Source organism: Vanacampus margaritifer, chromosome 9, assembly GCF_051991255.1.
Source record: "Vanacampus margaritifer isolate UIUO_Vmar chromosome 9, RoL_Vmar_1.0, whole genome shotgun sequence".
Taxonomy (NCBI): domain Eukaryota; kingdom Metazoa; phylum Chordata; class Actinopteri; order Syngnathiformes; family Syngnathidae; genus Vanacampus; species Vanacampus margaritifer.
The window spans coordinates 24,399,745-24,420,112 of NC_135440.1; the positions used below are offsets into that span (position 1 = coordinate 24,399,745).

The following is a 20,368-nucleotide window of genomic DNA, read 5'->3' on the forward strand; positions in this document are numbered from 1 at the left end:
GCTGTTTATTTATTGTTTATTTGATTTATTTCCAGCTGGAACTGAGACCTTAGACAAGGTAAGGAAATTATGAACACTATGAAATATCAGTCAGTAAGTAAGGTAGCTCAGTTGCATTGAATTTATAGCAAGGAATCTATGGCTTTCCTTCCACTTTAGAGGTACATCTTGCACTCATTTACTCATTATCCCCCAAATCCCACAAGAAAACCCAGAACCAGCTGTCACCGTCACTGTGCGTGTGTGAGCAGCCAAAGTCTGATGCCGCTTTTCCCCTCGGTGTCATTTCATTGTCCCAAAAAACACAAGATGTTGCATTGGCTCACTTTAAAAACAAAAAAATCAGAACAAAAAAGAAAAACTTTTTTGAATGCGGTGGTTTTCAGTTTATTTTGAGTCAAGACCACATAAACCATCACATGCTGTTAAGACCAACCCCTTTTTCATTCCAGAGCACAAAAGCCACTAAAGGAAAAAAAATCCCCTCAAATCATCACTTTTTGAACAACATGATTAGTTTATGACAATTATTATCCTATTTGGAAAATAAATGTGGTAGCTGGGTCCTTGCGAGATTCAGTTCCGTTAGAACCACTTGGATAAGAAACTAATGATAATGGGGGGGAAAAAAGAGCAAAATACAAGTAAAAACGTGACGCCGTTCGACAGAAATACAAACCTGTTTTTATCAACGATTTAACCGAAGTGCGTGGGGTTCAAGTAAAACGTTGTTGAAATGGTGTCTGTGAAAGTTTTGGGGGGTAAAAGTTGTGTTCCAACTCCCCACGTCGCGTCACTTCCTCGGCTAGCGCCCATCCCTTTGGAAGAAGAAAAAAACGACGGCGAGGGAAAAGAAGAACGAAGGGAAAAGAGACTCGAAAGTCGAGAAGAAAACAAATATCCAGATGTAAAAGAAAGTCGGATATACGGACGAGAGAGGGTGAAGCAAAGAGCTGAATATTATCCTTTTTATCAGTAAGTTATTTTATGAAAGTCTTCACGTGTTTTTATGTGGCACGCCATGAGCATGTTGATTTGCAGCTGCTAGCTTAAAGTTAATATAGCAGCGATATTTACGTTTTATTTATTTATTTATCTTTAATTCTTATTTAAATTGTGATATGTTAGAGGGGTAAACGCCTGCGATATTCCAATTCTTAAGACAAGTAACATAAGTTAATATTTAATTTCCCTCACGGTATTTATAAAGTATCTATCCCCCACCAAATTACTCATTCCTGTTGTACTTATACAACAAGTCTACATAGTGTAAACCAAGTTTCTATAGAGATATTTACCCTTAAGGGTAATGCAGCACCCACCCAAAAAGTTGCATCTTATTTGACTATTAAAGTGGTATTTGTTTGGTCTGAGTGCGATGCAAAAGCTTGCAATTTTGAGTAATTTGACTGTAAAAAAAAATAATAATACTGTAATCTTGTTTTCATCCACATGCAACCCCTGAGGGCAGACAAAAATATGCGCTGAGTGTGTTCAAGTACAAGCCTCAGCATGGCCTTCCTCATAGTGGCAAAATGCTCATTGGCCGCCCATTCGATTGCACAACACTGTTTGCTTTCTAATCAAGAGTGTTTTCTTCCAGTACCTTATCTCAATATCTTTAAGTTTATTTCACCTTTGCACTGCCTTAAAGTTAAACGTATAGTGGTTCATATCTAACGTCCAATCTTTTTAGCAGTCATGCCGCTCCACAAATCAACCCGGGCCTCCCGCTTGGACCCCACCATGATCTCAGCCCCTTTGGGTGACTTCCGCCACACCATGCACATCGGCAGAGGCGGCGACGCCTTCGGGGACACCTCGTTCCTGTCCACGCTGGGCCCAAGCCCACCCAGCTCCGACCCAGGGAGTCCGGGATCTTCGTCTGTGGACTACCCAACATCTGTAAATCACAATGATCTGTATCAAGAGCCTATGGGGAGCCTACACAACGATGAGCTTGAGTACTCAGAGTCTGTCTCGTCATTCACCCTGGATTTGGATCTAGATCTGGGCCCTTCCATGCTGGGGGACGTACTAGGGGTGATGGATGGATTGGGACTGGACTCCAACAAAGAGGACGTATTCAGTCCTAAAAGCGTTACATCCCCAGTAGAAACAAAGCCGGGAAAGGAGATGTCTGTCATGAACAGGCACAACGAGCTGAACGGAAAGAACCTGAATGAGAACCAGATGGGCGACGGCAGAATACCAGATGGGATCAAGCCAAAGGGGCTGCGACCCAAAGTGAGATTCAGCGACAAGCGGGAGGAGATCATCCGCCAGCCCTCCGAGGAGGAAGACGGTCAAGGATTTGACTTCCAGGAGGAGGACCTGACGGAGAGTCCGACAAGGGGGGAGAGGGTTGAAACGGAGTTCGATGCCCACAAGGATATGCCTCCCAGCCCGGCTTCGTCTCATAGCTCCGACTATGACGGGGAGAACGCACTGGACCGTAGGAGGGTCGGCAGCAGCCACTCGCAGACTGACTCAGAGGAAGAGGCAGTAGGGCGGGGCTATACCTTTGAAGATGAGTTTGATGATGAGATTGGACTATAGGTCCGTTTGCTACCTAGTGTGTATTATTTACCACTCAAAAAAGAGATATTGGGTTTTCGGGTAGGATTTCAGGATGAACCGTGAATGCGCTATAATCTTTACAGGACTTGAAGTGTCACAGAAAGGTCCATGGTACTGTTCATGGATTGAATACTTGTTGCAAGTTTTGCCATTCTGTCTTCTATTCAGGAAAAAAAGGCAACTTGTGTAAAAAAAGTACAGGAATGTTCAACATCTGCATTTGGAAGTTCTTAGGTCAAATTAAGATCAGCTGCAAAATGTTCTAGTGCGTTTTCGGTTCACCCCGAAGTTCCACTGGAAAGCCCAAAAAAAATCCCTCAACCTTTGTGAGTAGTGTACATCTTAATTTACATTACAAGGGGTCAAACTGATGGATTCAAACTTGATTATTATTTTTTTAAACCCCCTGAAAGCTGTTCAGCGTGAAGACGATGTTGCTCTGCTGGAAAAAGACTTTTTCTTTTTTAAATCTACAAGGGTAACAGATATGCCAAAGAACCATTTAATTACAAGCAGCATTTGTTTTTCTACAGTGAAAAAGTTGTAGCACTTCCCCCCCCCCCAGTTCACCAGGAGGCCTTTAATCTCAATTGTATTCGTTTTACCAAATGTGCCATTTATGCTTTTAAGTGCCTTAAATTGAGCAAATATTATTTTAGCATGTTGTCTACATGTCTTTGTTTTCTACCATTGCATTTTTTTTATGTCTCCATGTCTGTCATTCTTTAAGAACGTCGGAGCAGATTTTGTGAACGTGTAACATTCCATGTCTTGACAATGTGAGTTTCTCTGGATCAGATCTCGTTAGATCAAATTGCAGAGTAGTTATTTTGTGTGTGTGTGTGTGTGTGCGCATGTTTTCATACACTACCAAAGCATTTTCCTCTTTGGGCTGGAAAAATGGGACAAATGCTGAGACGATCAAATATTAAGGAGGTTCTTTTTTTTTTTCTTCCTCATGCTGTAAAAATGGAGAGACTTAAATGTTTATCCATTGAACTTGCTGACATTTAATGTCTTATGGTTTACAGTGAAACAATAAAAAAAAAAAACTATTTGGGATCTTTGAAAACAAAGCTTGCACTTTTATTTAATCCATTTCATCCACTCGGAATAATAGCTTCATATTAGGACTATTAATATTCTTTTAGAATCTATTATTTCATCGATTACTTAGATACAATTTTATCATGCATTAAAACAGATTCAGTTGGTTTGGTCATCGTTTTCCAAAATAAAAGCAGATGTTTGCAAATGTTTTATGATTAAACACAAGATAATCAGTCTGCTTTCATGAAGGACTACAGACAGAATAATTACCGTATAGAGGCTGAAATCCAATCCCTTATGGTAATTTTAACTTAATGACTAAACAATTACTCGAGTAGCTGTCAAGTAATCGATTTATTTTGACACCTCTCATATTTTATTTTAAGCAAGCAAACGTACTTAAAACAAACAGCATCGAAATTATACATAAAGGTTTAGTAGAAAAGCTGATACATGGCAGCTACATTTGCTTGTATCTGGCAAAAAAAAACGGAAGTCCATCTAGAGCAGAGGTGCCCAAGTCCGGTCCTGGACAGCCCCATAGCCAGCCTGTTTTCCACGTCTCCCTCTATAATGCAGCTGAATCCAATAATCAGCTCATCAGCAAGCTATGCAGAAGCCTGATAATCCAGATCATGAATCAGGTGTGTTGGTGGAGAGAAACACGGAAAACGGGCTAGATAGGGGCTCCCGAGGACTGGACTTAGGCACCCCTGATCTAGAGCATTTCATATTTGTAAACATGTGCTTGGATACTTCTGGGTGACAGAAAAGTGACTGATTATCGCTTCTTGTCATTAAATCAATCACAACTGAACTGTTGGTTAGGTTTCACGTCATCTGAGCAGGCTGCTTCGGTTTTTTTTTTCTCTGCGAGACGAGCGAGGAAAGTGCTCGTCTCGGGACGGTGACGGATCAGAGTATTTATCCTCACAGGTAGAGGCACGCCCAACAGAGAATGGTTACATGTTTTTTTTTTCTTTGTGGAGGACGTGTAAGGGTTTTAGCCTTTTGTCACCCGGATGTGTGAAAAAGTCTACAAGGTACATTGGGAATTTTGCATTTCACACGTGAAGCATGAACTCGTCATGCGTCGCTGAACACACACTCACAGCCACGCCCACGCACTACACAGATATCGTCCTGAACACGTTGAATCCCGACAGCGCCGTGGAGATCATGATGCCGGGAATTTGCGGGTGCCAGTGGACCTCCTTGATCTCAGACTGGCCCTGATGCAGGAAGAGCAGCTGCGGGGGCAGGTCCTTCATGCCCTCCATCCTGGCGCCCGCGTCGCACGACTCCACCGACAGGTCCCACTGGCTGACCACGTCGTCCGCCCCGGACGCGGCAAAGACGCTCGAGTCCACCGGGTTCCACTCCACCGAGGTGATGGGAGCGCAGTGCTGCTTGAAGTTGGCCACGGGTCGCCCGGTCTGAACGGAACACCAACGAGAAGATGAGTTTGGATGGTTAAAAGAACTGGTTTCTACACTCTAAAAACAGTGGGGTCAAAAGTAACCCAAATATGGATAAAAAATACACTAATCTACTTTATGGGTCACTTTGACCTAACTTTCTGGGTTATTTTATACAAAATGACCCAATTTTTGGACCCAAGTAAAGGATCTGACCAATATTTATGAGTTGTTTTACACTAAAAGACCCATTTCTTAACCCAAAGTCAAATTAAACCCAAGTAAAGGATCGGTCCATTTTTGACCCACAGTTGCGTTATTTTTGACCCAGCTGTTTTTAGAGTGAAGTATCATAATATAATTCCCCTACAGGGATAAATTATCTATCCAGAATAAATAATTACCTACTTTTCCAAACAAAATAAATAACATGTAAAAGAGACTTTGACATCAAATGTTAAATTGTGTTTTGTCTACATTGCTGCCAATTGATCAATCCAGATCAGATCTGGATTACATAATTTTTAAGACCCAATTTAGACCATTAAAAAAAAAAAAAAAACTTGCATCCACATTAGATTAGATTTTACACATTTAAGTTCTGCCAAATATATGAATCATTTTTATATGATATAACCTTCGTTTCATTTTACAGCTTCTCACTTTTGCAAATATACTCTTCAAATCATTTCAGACATTTACACGTTAAATGGGATTCTCCTTATTACATTGCTGGCAATTTGAATCAAAACAGGATTAAACACGCCTTCTAACCTTGCACACAGCAACGTTTCCTTTAGTGTCAAATGGGATTTGTTATTTTAACTGCCAAATGCACAATCTGGATCAGATCTGGATTAACAGCTGCTTTTACATTACAGCTCCAAGCATTGTATAAGGATAACAATTTTCTTTATGCACACATTTTGCCCGTTTTTTATTTTATACATTTTTCTCTTCTTCCCAAACAGTTGACCTTTTTATGTGTTCGACAATGTATAGATTCTCAACATCACTGAGAACAACATCACTGGAAGAATACCCAGTTTTCCAAAAATCAATGTTGATATCTAAACCTATTAAACTCTTTAACTGCCAAAAACGTTAAATAACGTTAAGTAAAATCCTATGGAGGAGTGCCAAAGACGTTAAAAGACGTTTGTTTCAAAACAGAGGTGAAACTAACCATTTTCTTTTGTTGATTACTGAAAAACGGAATAAGGTAGAAACAAACTTTTTTTTTCTGATGAAAGATGAGAGTCCAATCTTTCATTTGGTAGTATGTGTGTTTCCATAGTCCAAACACATAATTTTCTGTGGACCTTGAAAGATCAGTCAAAATGCTTAAATCGGCTGGCACTGGCGACATCCCGTTTCTGAAAACGTCTGGCAGTCAAAGAGTTAATTGTTACTGAAATGTAAAAATTTGTTTTTATCTCATTATTGAAGGCAAAAAAAAAAAAATCCTACTAATAACACACTTTTTCAATGACAGCATGTTTACGAAAAATGCACAGTCACCTGATGACGTCATACTTTTAAGAACAACATGGTTGCCTTGGTAACGCGTCACTGTATAATTGTGACTCACAGTTACTAATGGAGCCGCCTGTCATGATCGCCAATACACATCATGACTAAGCAGGCGCAGTGAAACCGTTACCTTAAACTGCCGCAGATCCCAGACTTTGAGAAGCCCGTCGTCACCCCCTGAAAGGAGGAACGGTTCGGTTCGGTTCCAGCTGATGACGTTGATGTCTGACTCGTGGGCTTCATTGGCTGATAACATGGAATTTGGCGGGGCTCTGATATCCCAAACACGAATGGACTGATCCACTGAGCATGACGCAAAAACCTGGAATAAACCACAAGAATGAATTCAAGTCAGTATGGAAAGCTGTTTTTGCATCGCACACTTGTCCTTTTCTACTATTGCGATAAATAGTCTTACAAGCAAAGTGCATATCGAATAAATGCTCAAATGACGTTCCATAGGCCGGCTTTCCTGATCACACAAAATATGTCAAATTGCACATCTCCCAGGTTAGAAAAAAAGTACCGTAGCTTCAGTCGGCGACCATTGCAGGTCCTCGACGGACTTGCTGTGAGAGCTGAAAGGCCGCTGGTCGACCCGCCAAGAGGCTCCGCCCTCCTGCGGCTCCCACACGTGAATGTTCTTCTTGCAGTCGCCACTCACGAGACGACCTGCGAGTGCAAGCACGGCCAGCATTGACTCACATACTGAGGATCTCTAAATTTGACCATATTTTATTTTTATTTGTTTTTTTCCCCCACCCGTGTGAGTCGCTCATGGGCTTGTTCTAAAAATAGCTCACTGGTGAAGTGATTAATATTGAAAAAAAAAAGTGTTGCCTATTGATATCTGCTTCCTACAATGCTAAATCACTGTTGACAACACTGCATAATCATGGATATGATCAGTGTCATACATCAATACAATTATTTATTGACATATAATTTAAGGTTGTTTTAGCAAATTTGTAATTTCAGCAGTGTGTATGAAACTGGTAGCCCTTTGCATTTATCAGTTCCCAAGAAGTTGTTTCAAAAAGGTTGGTTTTGTGCAATTTGACTGTTTGTCCCATTCAATAAATGGCTGACTCTGGCTCTCCTTGCCCACATGCGAGGGCATCATGGTACCTTATTTGCTCCTCTTTTCCCCCCAGAAACAGCTGCTAATTTCCGCTAACGTTACTAACCAGGAACCACGGGCGACCAGTCAATGGCAAAGCCCTCAGTCATGTGACCCGAGAAGCTGAAGAGCGCTGCGGCTTCCTTCTGCTGCTGCATGAACGTCGCCATGGCCGCAGAACTGTGGACGGCCTCCAGCTGAGATCGCAGATCAAATATTTCCACTTGTCCCTTCTCGGACCACACGGCGGCCAGTGCCTGGTCTCCACGCCGGGTCACCTGAAAACGAATAATAAAAAAAACAAAAACACACAATTAGAACTTCCTGGCATAGGAAACATTAAAGTTTGTATCAAAAGTCAACATACTCGAACTCTGTTAATGCCTCCAAAATGAGGCATCATGGCCAGTTCCAGCTGCGGCTTTCTACTTTCATCTTCCTCCTCCTCCTCCTCACTTTCTTCATCGCTGCTTTCCTCCTCTTCTTCCTTTTCTTTCGCTGTCCCGTGAAGATTGTGCATGCGCATGACTAGAAGTCTGCAGGCAAAGTCAAAAACGTGGTTGAATTTTTTTTTTTTCTGCTGTTGCAGATGCTCTTCAAGAAGGGAAGAGCAAAAGCTGGATGACAAGAACAATAAACGAGAGTCCCGGAGCTCCCTCGCTGACATGATTTACTCGGACAGCTTATGGAAAGAAGCCACCATTAAAATTAGTTATTGTTTCCATCTGTGCTTTTGCTGCGTTGCCAGGGCTCGTTGGCTGTGAAAAGTAAAACGTTAAACTTGGGTAAATAAAGCAATCTAGCCCGTGAAGTTATTGCTAAGAGATGAAATATGAAAAGCAGCATCAATTGAGATTTATCTACAGCCTTGACAATGATAGTATTTTATAGTACTGCTTTCATTTAAGACCATGGTTCTCAAACATTTTACGCCAAATAGCACCAAACAAAGAAGGAGGGGGAAAAAAATGCATGCATTATTGTCACACAAGCAGCCAACTATTTAGACATTGCGTAAAAGTGAGCAGAAAGGGCCGATTAAGTTAGCTTATGCGCGTTCATTTTGTTGTGTTCATGAGGCAACACCAACCTGTTGGCCATGGCTGTGTCAGCCTGTGTGCCCGCACACAGCAACATGGACAGAGGGAATTCTTTCCTGCCATCTCCATCGGTGTCTTTCAAGACGTCGAAGCTCAAACATGGGGCGCCTGCAATTATTGAATGAAAAATTACAAAATTGCATTTTTGTAAAAATTGTACGCGAATGCCAAAGAGCTGGCACTGAAATGCCGTCAAATTGATTGGAGAATGTGAGAATTAGAAAAAATCCTCGCTTAGTACTGTGTTATTTCTAATGAGAATTGCTCAAATATTAACAATTGTTATGCTAATAAAAAGAAAAATAGCTAATCAAATGGGGGGATAAAAAGCAAATGGCATGTTTGCGCTTCAGCTGGAATGATGTAATTCAGTTGAAAAATGCAGGTGGTAATAATGATTGAGAATTTTAGTGTGAAATGTGGAATTCAGAAAAAAAGTGGAAATGTAGGTTATATGAGAAATAGTTGCTGTTACTAAATTAGCTGAACAGTTTAATGTTGGTTTGAATTGTATCATGCAAAACGTGAAACACTGAAAAACGTGTGAATTTAGAGAATGTGAAATATATTTCAACAACAACAACAGTTGCCCAGTTGTCCTGAATGAGCTGACTATTTTGACTAGGATTCTTTAAATTAGTTGAGAAATTTTGACTTTTTAGGACATATGAGTGGCAGAATAATTTGTCCATTAATTGACCACTAAATTTCCCGGTTTAATTAGAAGCGGCTTACATTTTGACATCATTTGTTCAAGACGACACCAAAAGCGGCCACTGAACTTATGAGTGTCATTGCAACAAAGATACTGGAAGAGTCACTGAAAGGCATCCTTGGAAACATATTCGTCGATTAATAGATCAAGCATCTCCTTTTTTCTGAGACAATGAACAATTGGGCATGTGCATCCAAAAATTTAGACCTGTAAAGTGCACCTGAAGGACGAATATCCCTAACTTTTGGAGAGTCGTTGTATGTGTAGAAGAACATCTACACGTTGTTATGCGCACACAAAAAATAACATAACAACATTCTCGTGGCGTTTAGACCATAACTAATCACATGTACATTTTATTTTATTTTCCACTCGCCTGTTTGACACTCGTGGTACATGCGGTACGCAGACTGATCCATCTGCAGCTCCTCTCCCGGTTTAAGCGGCTCGATTCCGGGCACATAAACTTTTTTGTCGCCATCTCCGTCCGCCCCTTCGCCTTCCCCCATATCGACTCCCTCGTCGTCGTCGTCGCTGGCGGCCTCGTCCTGCTCCTGCTCCTGCTCCTCCATGTCTTCTGCTTCCTCAGCAAACGTGTCTTCGTTGGAGGCGGACATGTTGGCAAACTAGAAGAAAACGAAGAAGACGTACTTCCGGTCACGTGTGTTACTCCCTCGCAGTTTTCCCCTCCTTTCTCGTTTCACTCCCACTTTCTTGACTCCCACTCATTTACGGGAACTCAGCTCGCCCCTAATCGCACGGATGACTGCCCAGCAGCTAATGTATGTCCCGGGAAATGCCGTTAAATGTTAAATAACACTCTGTTTGACCGAAAACAATTATGCAAGGCATTTCCATAATGTTAACACGTGGTGGGCCGGTGGCATACGTACTGCAGCTAGTCTTGTGCATTTAAAAATATATATATTTTTGTGGAAGCCTAATTCTGTTTTTAGTGGAAACTCTTAATGGAGGTTTATCCACGTTTTTTTCGAGATTTTTCAGAGGTGTAAAAAAAAAACTGTCTCAGCCTATCCACAGGGCTCCAAACTAACCCTAAATAGTGGCATTTTGCCCCTAAAATTTTAGCCCGTGCAAATACGTTTTTCAGCTTCTCGTGCATGTATTACTAATAAATATGCTGATTGTTTGGTTTTAATTATTTTTGAATATTTTTGGGGACTGACAAACTCCTGCTTTATACCCCTAAATTTCAGGATAGGGGCCACTGTGCTATAAATAAATAAAAAAATAAAAGTTAGACTGGAGCACCTTTTTATGAATGACGTATCTTGTAACATTGCAACTAAAAAGTCACATAAAAAGAAAGAAAAAAAAGATTATTGCACAAGCCATTAAAGGAAACAAATGGCTCTGGGCCAGACTTTGGACAATCCCAAGTGCCCTTCATCCCTCAAAAGTTTAGCTTCCCAGCTCCAAGTTCATTGTGTTTAGCGCTGATGTTGTAATATGTCTGACCCGTCCTTGGCAAAAAAGCAAAACAAATCAATGAAAAGTTAGCTCCCACTGTGTCCACGGCAACATGTCTCTGCATTGTAAGGCTTGCGAAACAACAAGGAGGGGTCTTGTCAGGACAAGGGTGCACATTACACGTGTGGGTGTGTACAAGCAGGGGCAAGTACCAGCATTTAAAATGCAGCTGCAAGTTCCTTTCACGTGAATCTTGACACACACAAAAAGTCTCATCCACAACACATTCCTCACTTGGTTGTGATTATTTTTTGGCAGTTTTATTTCTCTTTCCCAGAGTTACACAAAAGAAAAAGCTGTGAAACTATTTCTGTCTTGGTATGACTTTTTTCAGCATGGATAGATGTGGACTTTGTGTCCTGAAAGCGAGCATGTCAAATCATTAACAACCTTTTTCAATTTGGGATTAAACAAACAAACCGAATAAATCACTGATACAGGCCACTGTAACTCCAACCACATTCTGGTTCAGTAGTTTTACTGTAGGCCTGTTTATCGACAGAACAATAAACAAAGGGAGGACGGTGGAGCCTCCGAAAGTCCAATGTCCCAAAAGTGGTACATCCAAAAAATAGTTCAGTCAAATTTACTGGACAAATATGCCTCAAAAGCTAACCATCGTGGAAGTCAAAAATACAGTGGTTCCTTGGTTTAATTCGTTCCATTACCATATTTGTATATAAATTTACTTTATTACTTTTGTTCCATTTTTAAAATAGCACTGCATTGTAAAACATAAACATACAAGAGCCGGGTGGCAAGTGTTCTCATTTTAGATTTGTGTGTTTGAGTGTTTCTCATCTCCAGTAACTAACTGAAAATGCGGCTCTCCTTGCTCACATGCAGGGCATTGCAGTTCGTTAACTACCGAGTGGCAGTGTATGTAGCTCGCTTGTACCTAAAATTTTGGCTCACAACACTAGTAACATAGCTAGGCCAGACTAGTGTTGCTCAATAGTAACCTACTAGTACCACCAAAATACTAACTATAGTAGTTTTACCTCACTAGTAACAGGTAATTGCACAATTAGTATGCCAAAGTTCTATTGTTATGCAGAAATGTCATACAGTTGTGAAAGGCAGTAATGGAAAAACCTTACTAGTAAGACACAGTCATACAAGTCCAATGAATTGTCTTAGTAGTGAGCACAAAAAGTGAAAAAGAATATTAGTACACGGATTTAAGATGGACATCAAGCTGCCGCGTTAACGCTTAAATAGCTCTCCATAGTTTGACTTTTAAAGGGTCCACTGTACTTCATACCTTGTCCTGAATAATCACTTCACAAATATATATAAATGGCTTTAATCCACATTTTAATACAAAATTAAAAGTCTATAGATGTCATATCTTATAGTTACAAAAACAGTAATTGTAAACAAATGTGACAGATTCCACATCAGACACACGTGAAGGCTTATCGTGCATTGGCTTGGTCAGCATGTATCTCTTGTTAGCACAAAGAGCTTAGCTAGCTGGAGCTTGGCGGCATGTCTACCTACAGGAAGGCGAGTACTGTACTATGTTTATGTAAGGTGTGTTTGCACCAGTGGAGAGCGTTGATGGCCGGCAAGGCCTACTCTGCTGGCCTAAACACTATTAGAAGCACTAGCATTCATTTACAACCTAAATTCTAGCATTTTTTCCATATTAATTTATATTATATATATATACTGTATGTGCATGTTGATTTCTTTATGTGTTTTGTCCCATCAGATTTCAGCATCTACAAGTTGCCATTGGAAGAAAATTTGCCCAGGGCCTTCAGAATCAATAGTGCTGCTCTATGAAACGTGAACTATATTAGCCAATGGCACTTTTTCTTTAACCAATCAAATTTCTAATTCAGCGTTTGGTTGGTAGTAGCAAAACTTGTTACAGCCAACTTCGACTAGCAAAATATGTCTGTATAGCAACCAGTACACAATAATACATTTGATAATCAGCATCTCTGGTAAATATGGCATATTTTATTCCATTTTCCATGTTTTTGTTGTTTATTAGATAAATACTTATTCTGAACAGAGCTGACCTTGCAATCGTGTATAGTATTAATGGTTTCTATAATGTGAGATGTGATAGTTGCGGTATTATCTCCACTGAAGGCCCAGGTACCAAATACACAGTCCGCCACTAGTTTACACGTCTTTTGCGCTGTCGGGGCAGTGAACATAGCAACAAGAAAAACTTTGGGAGTTAAAAAAAAAAATGCAACCTGCGCATGTCACTTCATATGGTAATGCCAGCATAATGCATCACAACACAAGACAAATAGAAAGGAAACAAACATTCAGTGCCAGAAAATGTCTTGCATTTTGTGTGCATCGTCCGAAAAAGAAGAAGATCCTTTTAGGTTCCTATGAAAACAACAACCGGTAGAGTCTGAACAGGAGGAGGCTCCACGCAGAGGCGGGATGCACGGAGGGGGTGGCGGGACTGCGGCTGGACGGAGGCTGGGTAACGTCTCTCAACCGGGCCAGCTCGGCTTCCTCCATTCTGCTGCTGATGGCCCGGGTGGTCAGGATTCGGACCCTGGACGGACTGTACTCCTTCTTCTCAGCCAGGGGTGGCAGAGTGGGGGGCTCGCATATTTCCATGGAGGGCGAGCATCCGACCTCCAGCCATCGGGTGAACAAATCCGACGTGAGCTTGAGGAGCTCCTCGGGAGAGGAGAAGAGTGGGGAAAACTGGGACGGGTCCATCTCCTCCCGCAACCTCTACAGCAGACAAATACAGTCATATGTTTAGTACTTTCAAAGAGGAAAGTGTAGCAGCTTGAGAAAAATCAAGAAAAGTGGCCTCTTTGTTCAGTACTTTGTAGTTCCTATGGTGAGAGATACAAAAAGCAGCACTATGCAAGTTGGCCAGTGATTATTATTATTATTTTTTATTTTGTAAATTATTTGAGATTCTACTACGAATTCCCTAAAGTGACATGGGTTGGGGAAATATGTTTTTCATTAGGACGAGAAACGTTCTCATCCTAGCGAGAAACTTTCTCGTCTTCTCGTTTGAATGAGAAACCTTCTCGTTAGGATGACAAATGTCTTTACCTGCGAGCGGTAGCTCATTTAGCAGACTACAAGACTTCAGACGTTTTAAATGTCTCTCACAAGACACAGGGGGTGACGACTTGCAAGTGAAGCAGCAATGTCCTGATAATAAAATCTCAGGGCAAAATATAACCAAATTTCCACTCAGAAATGCAAACCGAAATGTAGTTTTCGGGTCTCCCACGCTAGCATGCAATGGGCTACTTTCTTAACCTAATGAAAAAGTTTCTCGTTCTAAATGAAAAACACATTTCAAATGCTGCAGTTGACATTAAATAAATAGATTCACATGTTAGTTTTTACACTGTTGCTTTAAATCCACTTGTTTTTATCCATCTCAGGGAGCAGCCATTTTGCCTTGTACTGACACACGCTTGCGACTTAAAATGACATCACAGTGCATAAGGGTGAGCCGTGATTGGTCGTTAGCAAGTGGCAAAATGTCTACCTCCTGAGATGGATTAAAAGCAGGTGGACTTTGCTGCTTAATTTATATTCCACAAACGCAATATCAATCAGAATGTCATGTTCACACTAGTGTGGGCACATAGTATTATTGCGAGAATAAAACCAATCCTACCTCTGTGTTTTTATTCTTTCTGATGATTATATCCAGTGTCTGCTTTAGGTCAAAGATCAAGGAGTGATTTAGGTGCTCATCCCAGAGGTTTCTCAAAAGCACATTCCAGGATTCTAGGAGCACGATTGCAGCAGGGAACACACAACACTGTGTGGAAAAATACCACCACAACAAGTAGTTAGTGTTTGGTGTGCAAAAATATGCCACAAATCTCCACAGGAAGTGCTCAATTTGATTCAACTTCTGGTAACTGCTTATCCGAAATGCGACTCACCGGATCAGTGTCACACAACATGCTTTTTGTGTAGTGGTGCAACACATAGTAATCTTTGGGAAATACGGTCCGCTGAAAAGAGAGGAAAACAGAGATGAGAAACGCTTGATGACACGAGCTGCTGTAATCACTTTGGTGGAGCTGCACAATGTTGTTATTTTCAGAATGCTTTGTCATGTGGTTACATCACAAGTTGCAGCTGATCAATTGCTCTGCTTGGTTGAGATGACATCATTTATTTGGCGCAGTTCAACCAAACAATGAATATGTTTTTCATAAGATCTGTTATGCGCAAAGCTTTTTCCTGTCATATGTCATTTTGTTTTTTTTAAGTCTTAAAAAGCTTTACAAAATGTGTAATTTGTATGATGCAATGCTTACTATTATACTTTACAAAAATAATTTGAAACTACTACTTGAAACTACAATGGGCTAACTCTTTTTTTTTTCTTTTAGATTCTTTTATATTATTATTGGTCTAAATGAATCAATGTTTAGTTCCAATTTTGACATATAGGGGGCAGTAATTTATTGCATTCAGCGCTTTTCTCAATTCATCAGCGCAACTCTTATTTCCAAGATGGCTGCGCCCGCGAAAGCAAGCTTCTACATCTCAAAAAGTGAGGTTGTGAAATAGATAAAAGCTTCATTTTAGCATGGAATAAGTGAATGTTATTTATCACCTTTCATGAATATTGATACATATGATGAATTTAGACCACTCTTTTTTTTCTTTCTTTCAGGTAATTTCAACCTATGATGACAGTAACTCAGTTGTGGATAAAAGCCAGGGTTCACCTTCCTCAAAAACATCGCAGAAAGTGAGGTCCACATTCACAAATTGGTAAAAGACTCAGAAAGTAAGTAGTGCTTGAGCTAGGGTGCTACAGCATCTGCATGTTAGTTTAAATGACTGTTAGCACTTTTCATGAATGATCAATGTTTGGACTTGTGTCTTAGACCACTAATGTTCTAATGCCCCCCCCCCCCCCCCCAAAAAAAAAAGAGAGATAGGTTTGAGGTTGCTCATAGTTTGTTGTTTTCATCAATTTGATTAATTGGCATAATTTGGGCTTTGTAGAGCTTTTACATGTTGCATATTAATAAACATGACAAAAGTTATATCTGTATTGTATCATATCCAATGCCTTAAACTTACAAATCCGGTCGGGTTTGCGTCGATAGCTGTCTTAACGTTCTTCACCACCTCCCAGTCACATCCATCACATTGGACAGTCAAGAGTGATAGCAAGAGCAAAACTGTAAGAGGACAAGTGACAAAAAAAAAAATAGACTCAGATTGCTGTCTGGAAACTTTTTGTGGTTTGTCACCTTTTTGAGCGGAATAACTTGAGGTGGCAAAAAGCACTCTCATGCTGTCTTTAAAGAGAAGTGGAGGTACATTTGTAAAAAAAAAAAAAAGGAGAACAGACTGAAATGCAATTTAAAAAACAACTCATTTGTCATATTTTTAAAAACTGTCAAAATTATCTTTGACAATAAATCAGCCCTCTCTATCACCATTTTATGTCTCAAAATAGATTTGACTAAGCAAAAAAAAATCTTCTTATATTAGTTCATAGATGGGGAATAACCTGCTTCTCTAAATCTATTGTAATTAATGCTCCCTGGTTCCCACACCTCCATGTAAAAGCTGCCCCCCCCCCCCACTTAATAACACCCAAAGATCTCAATCAGACAATCAAGATGTTAGCCGTGGTTGACGATTTAAAATAAAATAATTTTTGCAGATGTTACAACAGATTGTTTAATTAAAGTTTTTTATCATGTATAATTCTGTCTTTTTTACATCACATTTTCACCTTTGCAGGTTTAAAAAAAAAAATAGCCTGTTCTCTAAAATAAAGGGTAAAAATATCTGTACTACTGTAACTAACTGAAAACAATCACCTTCCGCTACAATTGGGTTAATATAACTGCAGAATGATTATTATTGCAGATTTCTCCATCAAGCGTCAAGCAAGTGAAAGTCAAACTACACTCTCAAAACAGTTGGTTAAAAAAATAACCAAACTATGGGTACTCTACTTTGGTCTATTTGACCCAACTTTGAGTCAAGAAATGGGTCTTTTAGTGTAAAACAACTCAATACATAAATAGATAAATATTGGTCAGATCCTTTACTTGGGTCAAAAAATTGGGTCATTTCTTATCAAACAACCCAGAAAGTTGGGTCAAATTGACCCATAAAATGGATCGGTCCATTTTTGATTCATAGTTGGTTTACTTTTCACCCAACTGTATTTAGACTGTACCAATTGTCCGTGTTGGTCCATATTTGAACCAGTGACTCATCTTAAGTTTGGCTGCACACGTGAGCAGAGGTTATAGGCCGCCACAGGAAGTAAATAAATATTCATATATTCAAAGAATTTAAATTGATCTCCAGAGTTCACGCTTTAACTTGGACAACCCTAATATATATATATATATATATGTATATATATATATATATATATATATATATATATATATACTGTATATACCATGAAACTTTCGTACATTATTTCCCCGTAAGTTATGTACACACTGCATAGTCATAAACATGTAAAAGTACTCACCTGGCAGTGACATCCTTTTATCTTTCTGAAAATGGACACTTCTCCATTTCTCTGGTTGACAGCAATCCCTCACATGCCCCCCCACCACGCACACAGACAGACGGCGGACGGGCCTTTCTGTGTCAGTCCGTGAAAGGCAAACTTTCCTCCTCCGTGCCTTGTGGCGGGGTCTTTGACACGGAGTGCGTTGCTGCGTGCTGCTCCCTCCTTCCTTCCTCTTCAGCGCCGCGCTCCCGCTGGTCCCGCTGACATCCCCTATATAGTATTCCTTGCTTTGGTACTTTCCAGCATGGATCCTCTCACGCCATCCTTCTCCCTCACTTTGGATTTCCCCCACTGCAGCCTTGTCAGAGCTTTTGTTTAAATTGCAGTTTCTCTCTTTCACTTGCCCCCCTTTCCTCTGCTGACCTAGAAGCTTCCCCGAGCAGCCTAATTTGAATCCTCCCCCCGCAGCCTTTTGGAAAGTGGTTAATGGATGAGGCAGTGGCCTCCCGTGCCTGTGGCCGTCCTCTACCCTGCCGATGTGTATCATCCGTCAGACAGCTCAAAGTGAAAGTGCTACGCTGGGGCTGCTCGTCTGCTCCCTTTAAGTGGCCGCCCCTCCCACCGCGCACACGTTTTACCTCACTATTGACTGACCCGGCCCCCTCCCCCTGCTCCCCACATTCCCTGACCCCCCCATTCTCCTCCTCCTCTTCCTCCTCCTGTGAGGCTTAGTCATGCTGTTGGATCGTATGGTTTTCATTTGGACTCCCCCCCCCCCCCCAAACCCCAGTCCGACACCTCTGAGACTTTCTATCCCAGCGGGGCCTGCGTGCGCGCAACGTCCGCCTGCTTCATCATCCTCACATGATACAAGGATTAAAATCGGGATATTTATCCAAAAGAAATCTGTTGCAACACGCAGCCCAAACTTGCAAGTCATCATGTGACTGCTTTCGAGTGTTTTCAATGCAGTGGCGTGTAGGGTAGTATTCAGTCCTCACTAGTCAATCAATTTAAATGACTAGTCGGACAACTAAATAATGACATTTTTCCACAACTAATGGCGTTTTGCGCTTCAGAGTATGACCTTACACTCTTAAAATTATTGGGTTCAAAGTAACCCAAATAGGGTGAAATAACCAATTATGCTGCATTTATACCCAGAACTTTGGGGTGAGGATTTGACCCAGCACGTTGGGTCAATATTTTACCCTTTTAAACTGTTGGGTTTAAAATAACCCAAATTGCGTGAAATAGCTAACCCAAAGTTACCGGTAGGTCCAAAAGGGACATGGCCAATACTGTGTTATTTATACTCAGTACACTGGGTTGAAGATTTGACCCAGCATGTTAGGAGAAGATTTTAAATTCAAAATAATTGGGTTAAGAGTAACCCAAACTGGGTGAAATAGCAAACCCAGCACTGGGTCCAAAAGAGACTGAGCCCTATGTTATTTACACCCAGTACATTGGGTTGAGGATTTGATCCGGTGCATTGGGTCAAGATTTTACACTTAAAACTGTTGGGTTAACAAAACAGAAATGGGGTGAAATAGCTAACCCAGCACTGGGCCCAAAAGAGACTGAGCCCTATGTTATTTACACCCAGTACATTGGGTTGAGGATTTGATCCAGTGCATTGGGTCAAGATTTTACACTTAAAACTGTTGGGTTAACAAAACAGAAATGGGGTGAAATAGCTAACCCAGCACTGGGTCCAAAAGGGACCATGCTAATGCTGGGTTATTTATATACCCAGCACATTTGGTGCTGATTTGACCTAACACGTTGGGTCAGGATTTTTTAACCAACAAGGAGTTAAAACTACCCCGTTAGATGAGTCAAAGCTAGCATGTAATGGGTTTCCACGCTATCAGTATAACTGTGGCCAATAAAACAACGCGTTTTCTAAGAAGAAGAAGCAACTACTCCCAAAAGTGTCGCACACAGCGCAAGTCACTCGCATATGTTTGGCACAGTTTTTACACTGTCTCATATCCTCATATCCTTCCTGACACAACTCACTGCAGCCACTTTTGATCATGGATAAGCATTTGGCATCAAGGGTCTTACTTAGGGACCCTTTACTGTTCACTCTAAACAGGATTTGAACCCAACTTCCTGTGTTAGAAATCAGCAATGTTACTACTAAATGAAAGAATAGTCTTTCATTTCACCAGGAGAAAAGTTCAATTCTGCCTTTTTCCATTACAGTATTTTATAATCAGCAGTAGAACAAAGTTGGAAAAAAAAGAAGGTTGAACCAAGTTTTAACGACCGTTTCTGCTAGTGGACTCCCAAACTGAGATGTTCATTTATTTAAAATAGTGTATCGCTGCCATCTACTGGTAGTTGTGTGTCAGTAAAGTTGCTTCCAAGCTTGAAATTTACAATAGGGCAGCATCAGACTTCTCCCTCCCACCCCTATTGAAAAGTATACTTGTCAATGGCAGTGAATGGGTCCAGCAAGTTTGCAGAAATGTTGAAACTGAAACATGAAAATGAATGAAACTAGTAACACACAGTCATTCTATACATTCCATCAAGCTGTTCGCGCATTGGTTTGATATCCTTGATATGCAACTTAACGTACATGCACTCATAAGCTTTTTGTCCTCACTAACTAGTAGGTTCACTACATGTTACCACTCAGGCAAAACTTTGCACTAGATGACAAACTACAAGTGAAGCGCTGGATGTTAACTAGTAGAATTTCATAATGTCAATAGTAATGTAAAGTTGTCCGACTTGTGTGCCAAAATTGCCATATAACAAAACAAGTTTTTCCCTCAACAATATTTTACTGTAAAAGTAAGAGAGCCTTCCAAAGGAAAAAGGAAACATCGAAAAGTCTCCCGCAGGAATCGTTACAGTGCGACCTTTGCA

General features: G+C 40.7%; 3 protein-coding genes across 4 annotated transcripts; 1 reads left to right on the top strand and 2 right to left on the bottom strand.

Annotated features, from left to right (window-relative positions):
* Nucleotides 1–642: 642 nt before the first annotated feature.
* cdc42ep5 (CDC42 effector protein (Rho GTPase binding) 5) lies at nucleotides 643–3,710 on the top strand. Of its 2 annotated transcripts, none has more exons than XM_077576439.1 (2): nucleotides 643–975; nucleotides 1,700–3,710. In XM_077576439.1, exon 2 carries the CDS (start codon nucleotides 1,702–1,704, stop codon nucleotides 2,557–2,559), a length of 858 nt encoding a protein of 285 aa, XP_077432565.1. In that variant the 5' UTR covers nucleotides 643–975; nucleotides 1,700–1,701; the 3' UTR covers nucleotides 2,560–3,710. The 2 variants fall into 2 exon arrangements, with proteins under 2 accessions (XP_077432565.1, XP_077432564.1); XM_077576438.1 differs by having other exon boundaries at nucleotides 644–975; nucleotides 1,697–3,708.
* Nucleotides 3,643–10,188, bottom strand: grwd1 (glutamate-rich WD repeat containing 1). Its single transcript, XM_077576437.1, has 7 exons — nucleotides 9,893–10,188; nucleotides 8,792–8,909; nucleotides 8,069–8,237; nucleotides 7,769–7,979; nucleotides 7,108–7,253; nucleotides 6,712–6,903; nucleotides 3,643–5,066 (listed from the first exon to the last, which is right to left on the bottom strand). Exons 1-7 carry the CDS (start codon nucleotides 10,131–10,133, stop codon nucleotides 4,758–4,760), a joined length of 1,386 nt encoding a protein of 461 aa, XP_077432563.1. The 5' UTR covers nucleotides 10,134–10,188; the 3' UTR covers nucleotides 3,643–4,757.
* A 2,109-nt stretch (nucleotides 10,189–12,297) lies between these two features.
* On the bottom strand, nucleotides 12,298–18,067 carry LOC144057555 (uncharacterized). The gene is made up of 5 exons (XM_077575274.1): nucleotides 17,498–18,067; nucleotides 16,075–16,175; nucleotides 14,916–14,987; nucleotides 14,642–14,788; nucleotides 12,298–13,725 (listed from the first exon to the last, which is right to left on the bottom strand). The coding sequence occupies exons 1-5, from the start codon at nucleotides 18,027–18,029 to the stop codon at nucleotides 13,366–13,368; spliced, it is 1,212 nt and encodes a 403-aa protein (XP_077431400.1). The 5' UTR covers nucleotides 18,030–18,067; the 3' UTR covers nucleotides 12,298–13,365.
* Between the last annotated feature and the right edge of the window lie 2,301 nt (nucleotides 18,068–20,368).

Excerpts from the sequence above, each read along its gene's own strand:
- grwd1 (XM_077576437.1), bottom strand. The coding sequence starts at position 10,133 with ATGTCCGCCTCCAACGAAGACACGTTTGCTGAGGAAGCAGAAGACATG. Across the intron at positions 7,980-8,068 it reads GAGGCATTAACAGAGTTCGA|GTGACCCGGCGTGGAGACCA; the intron begins GTATGTTGACTT and ends ATTCGTTTTCAG. Across the intron at positions 5,067-6,711 it reads GGGATCTGCGGCAGTTTAAG|ACCGGGCGACCCGTGGCCAA; the intron begins GTAACGGTTTCA and ends TGTTCCGTTCAG.
- LOC144057555 (XM_077575274.1), bottom strand. The coding sequence starts at position 18,029 with ATGATACACATCGGCAGGGTAGAGGACGGCCACAGGCACGGGAGGCCA. Across the intron at positions 14,988-16,074 it reads ACGCAAACCCGACCGGATTT|CGGACCGTATTTCCCAAAGA; the intron begins GTAAGTTTAAGG and ends CTCTCTTTTCAG. Across the intron at positions 14,789-14,915 it reads TGTTGTGTGACACTGATCCG|TGTTGTGTGTTCCCTGCTGC; the intron begins GTGAGTCGCATT and ends TTTTCCACACAG.
- cdc42ep5 (XM_077576439.1), top strand. The coding sequence starts at position 1,702 with ATGCCGCTCCACAAATCAACCCGGGCCTCCCGCTTGGACCCCACCATG.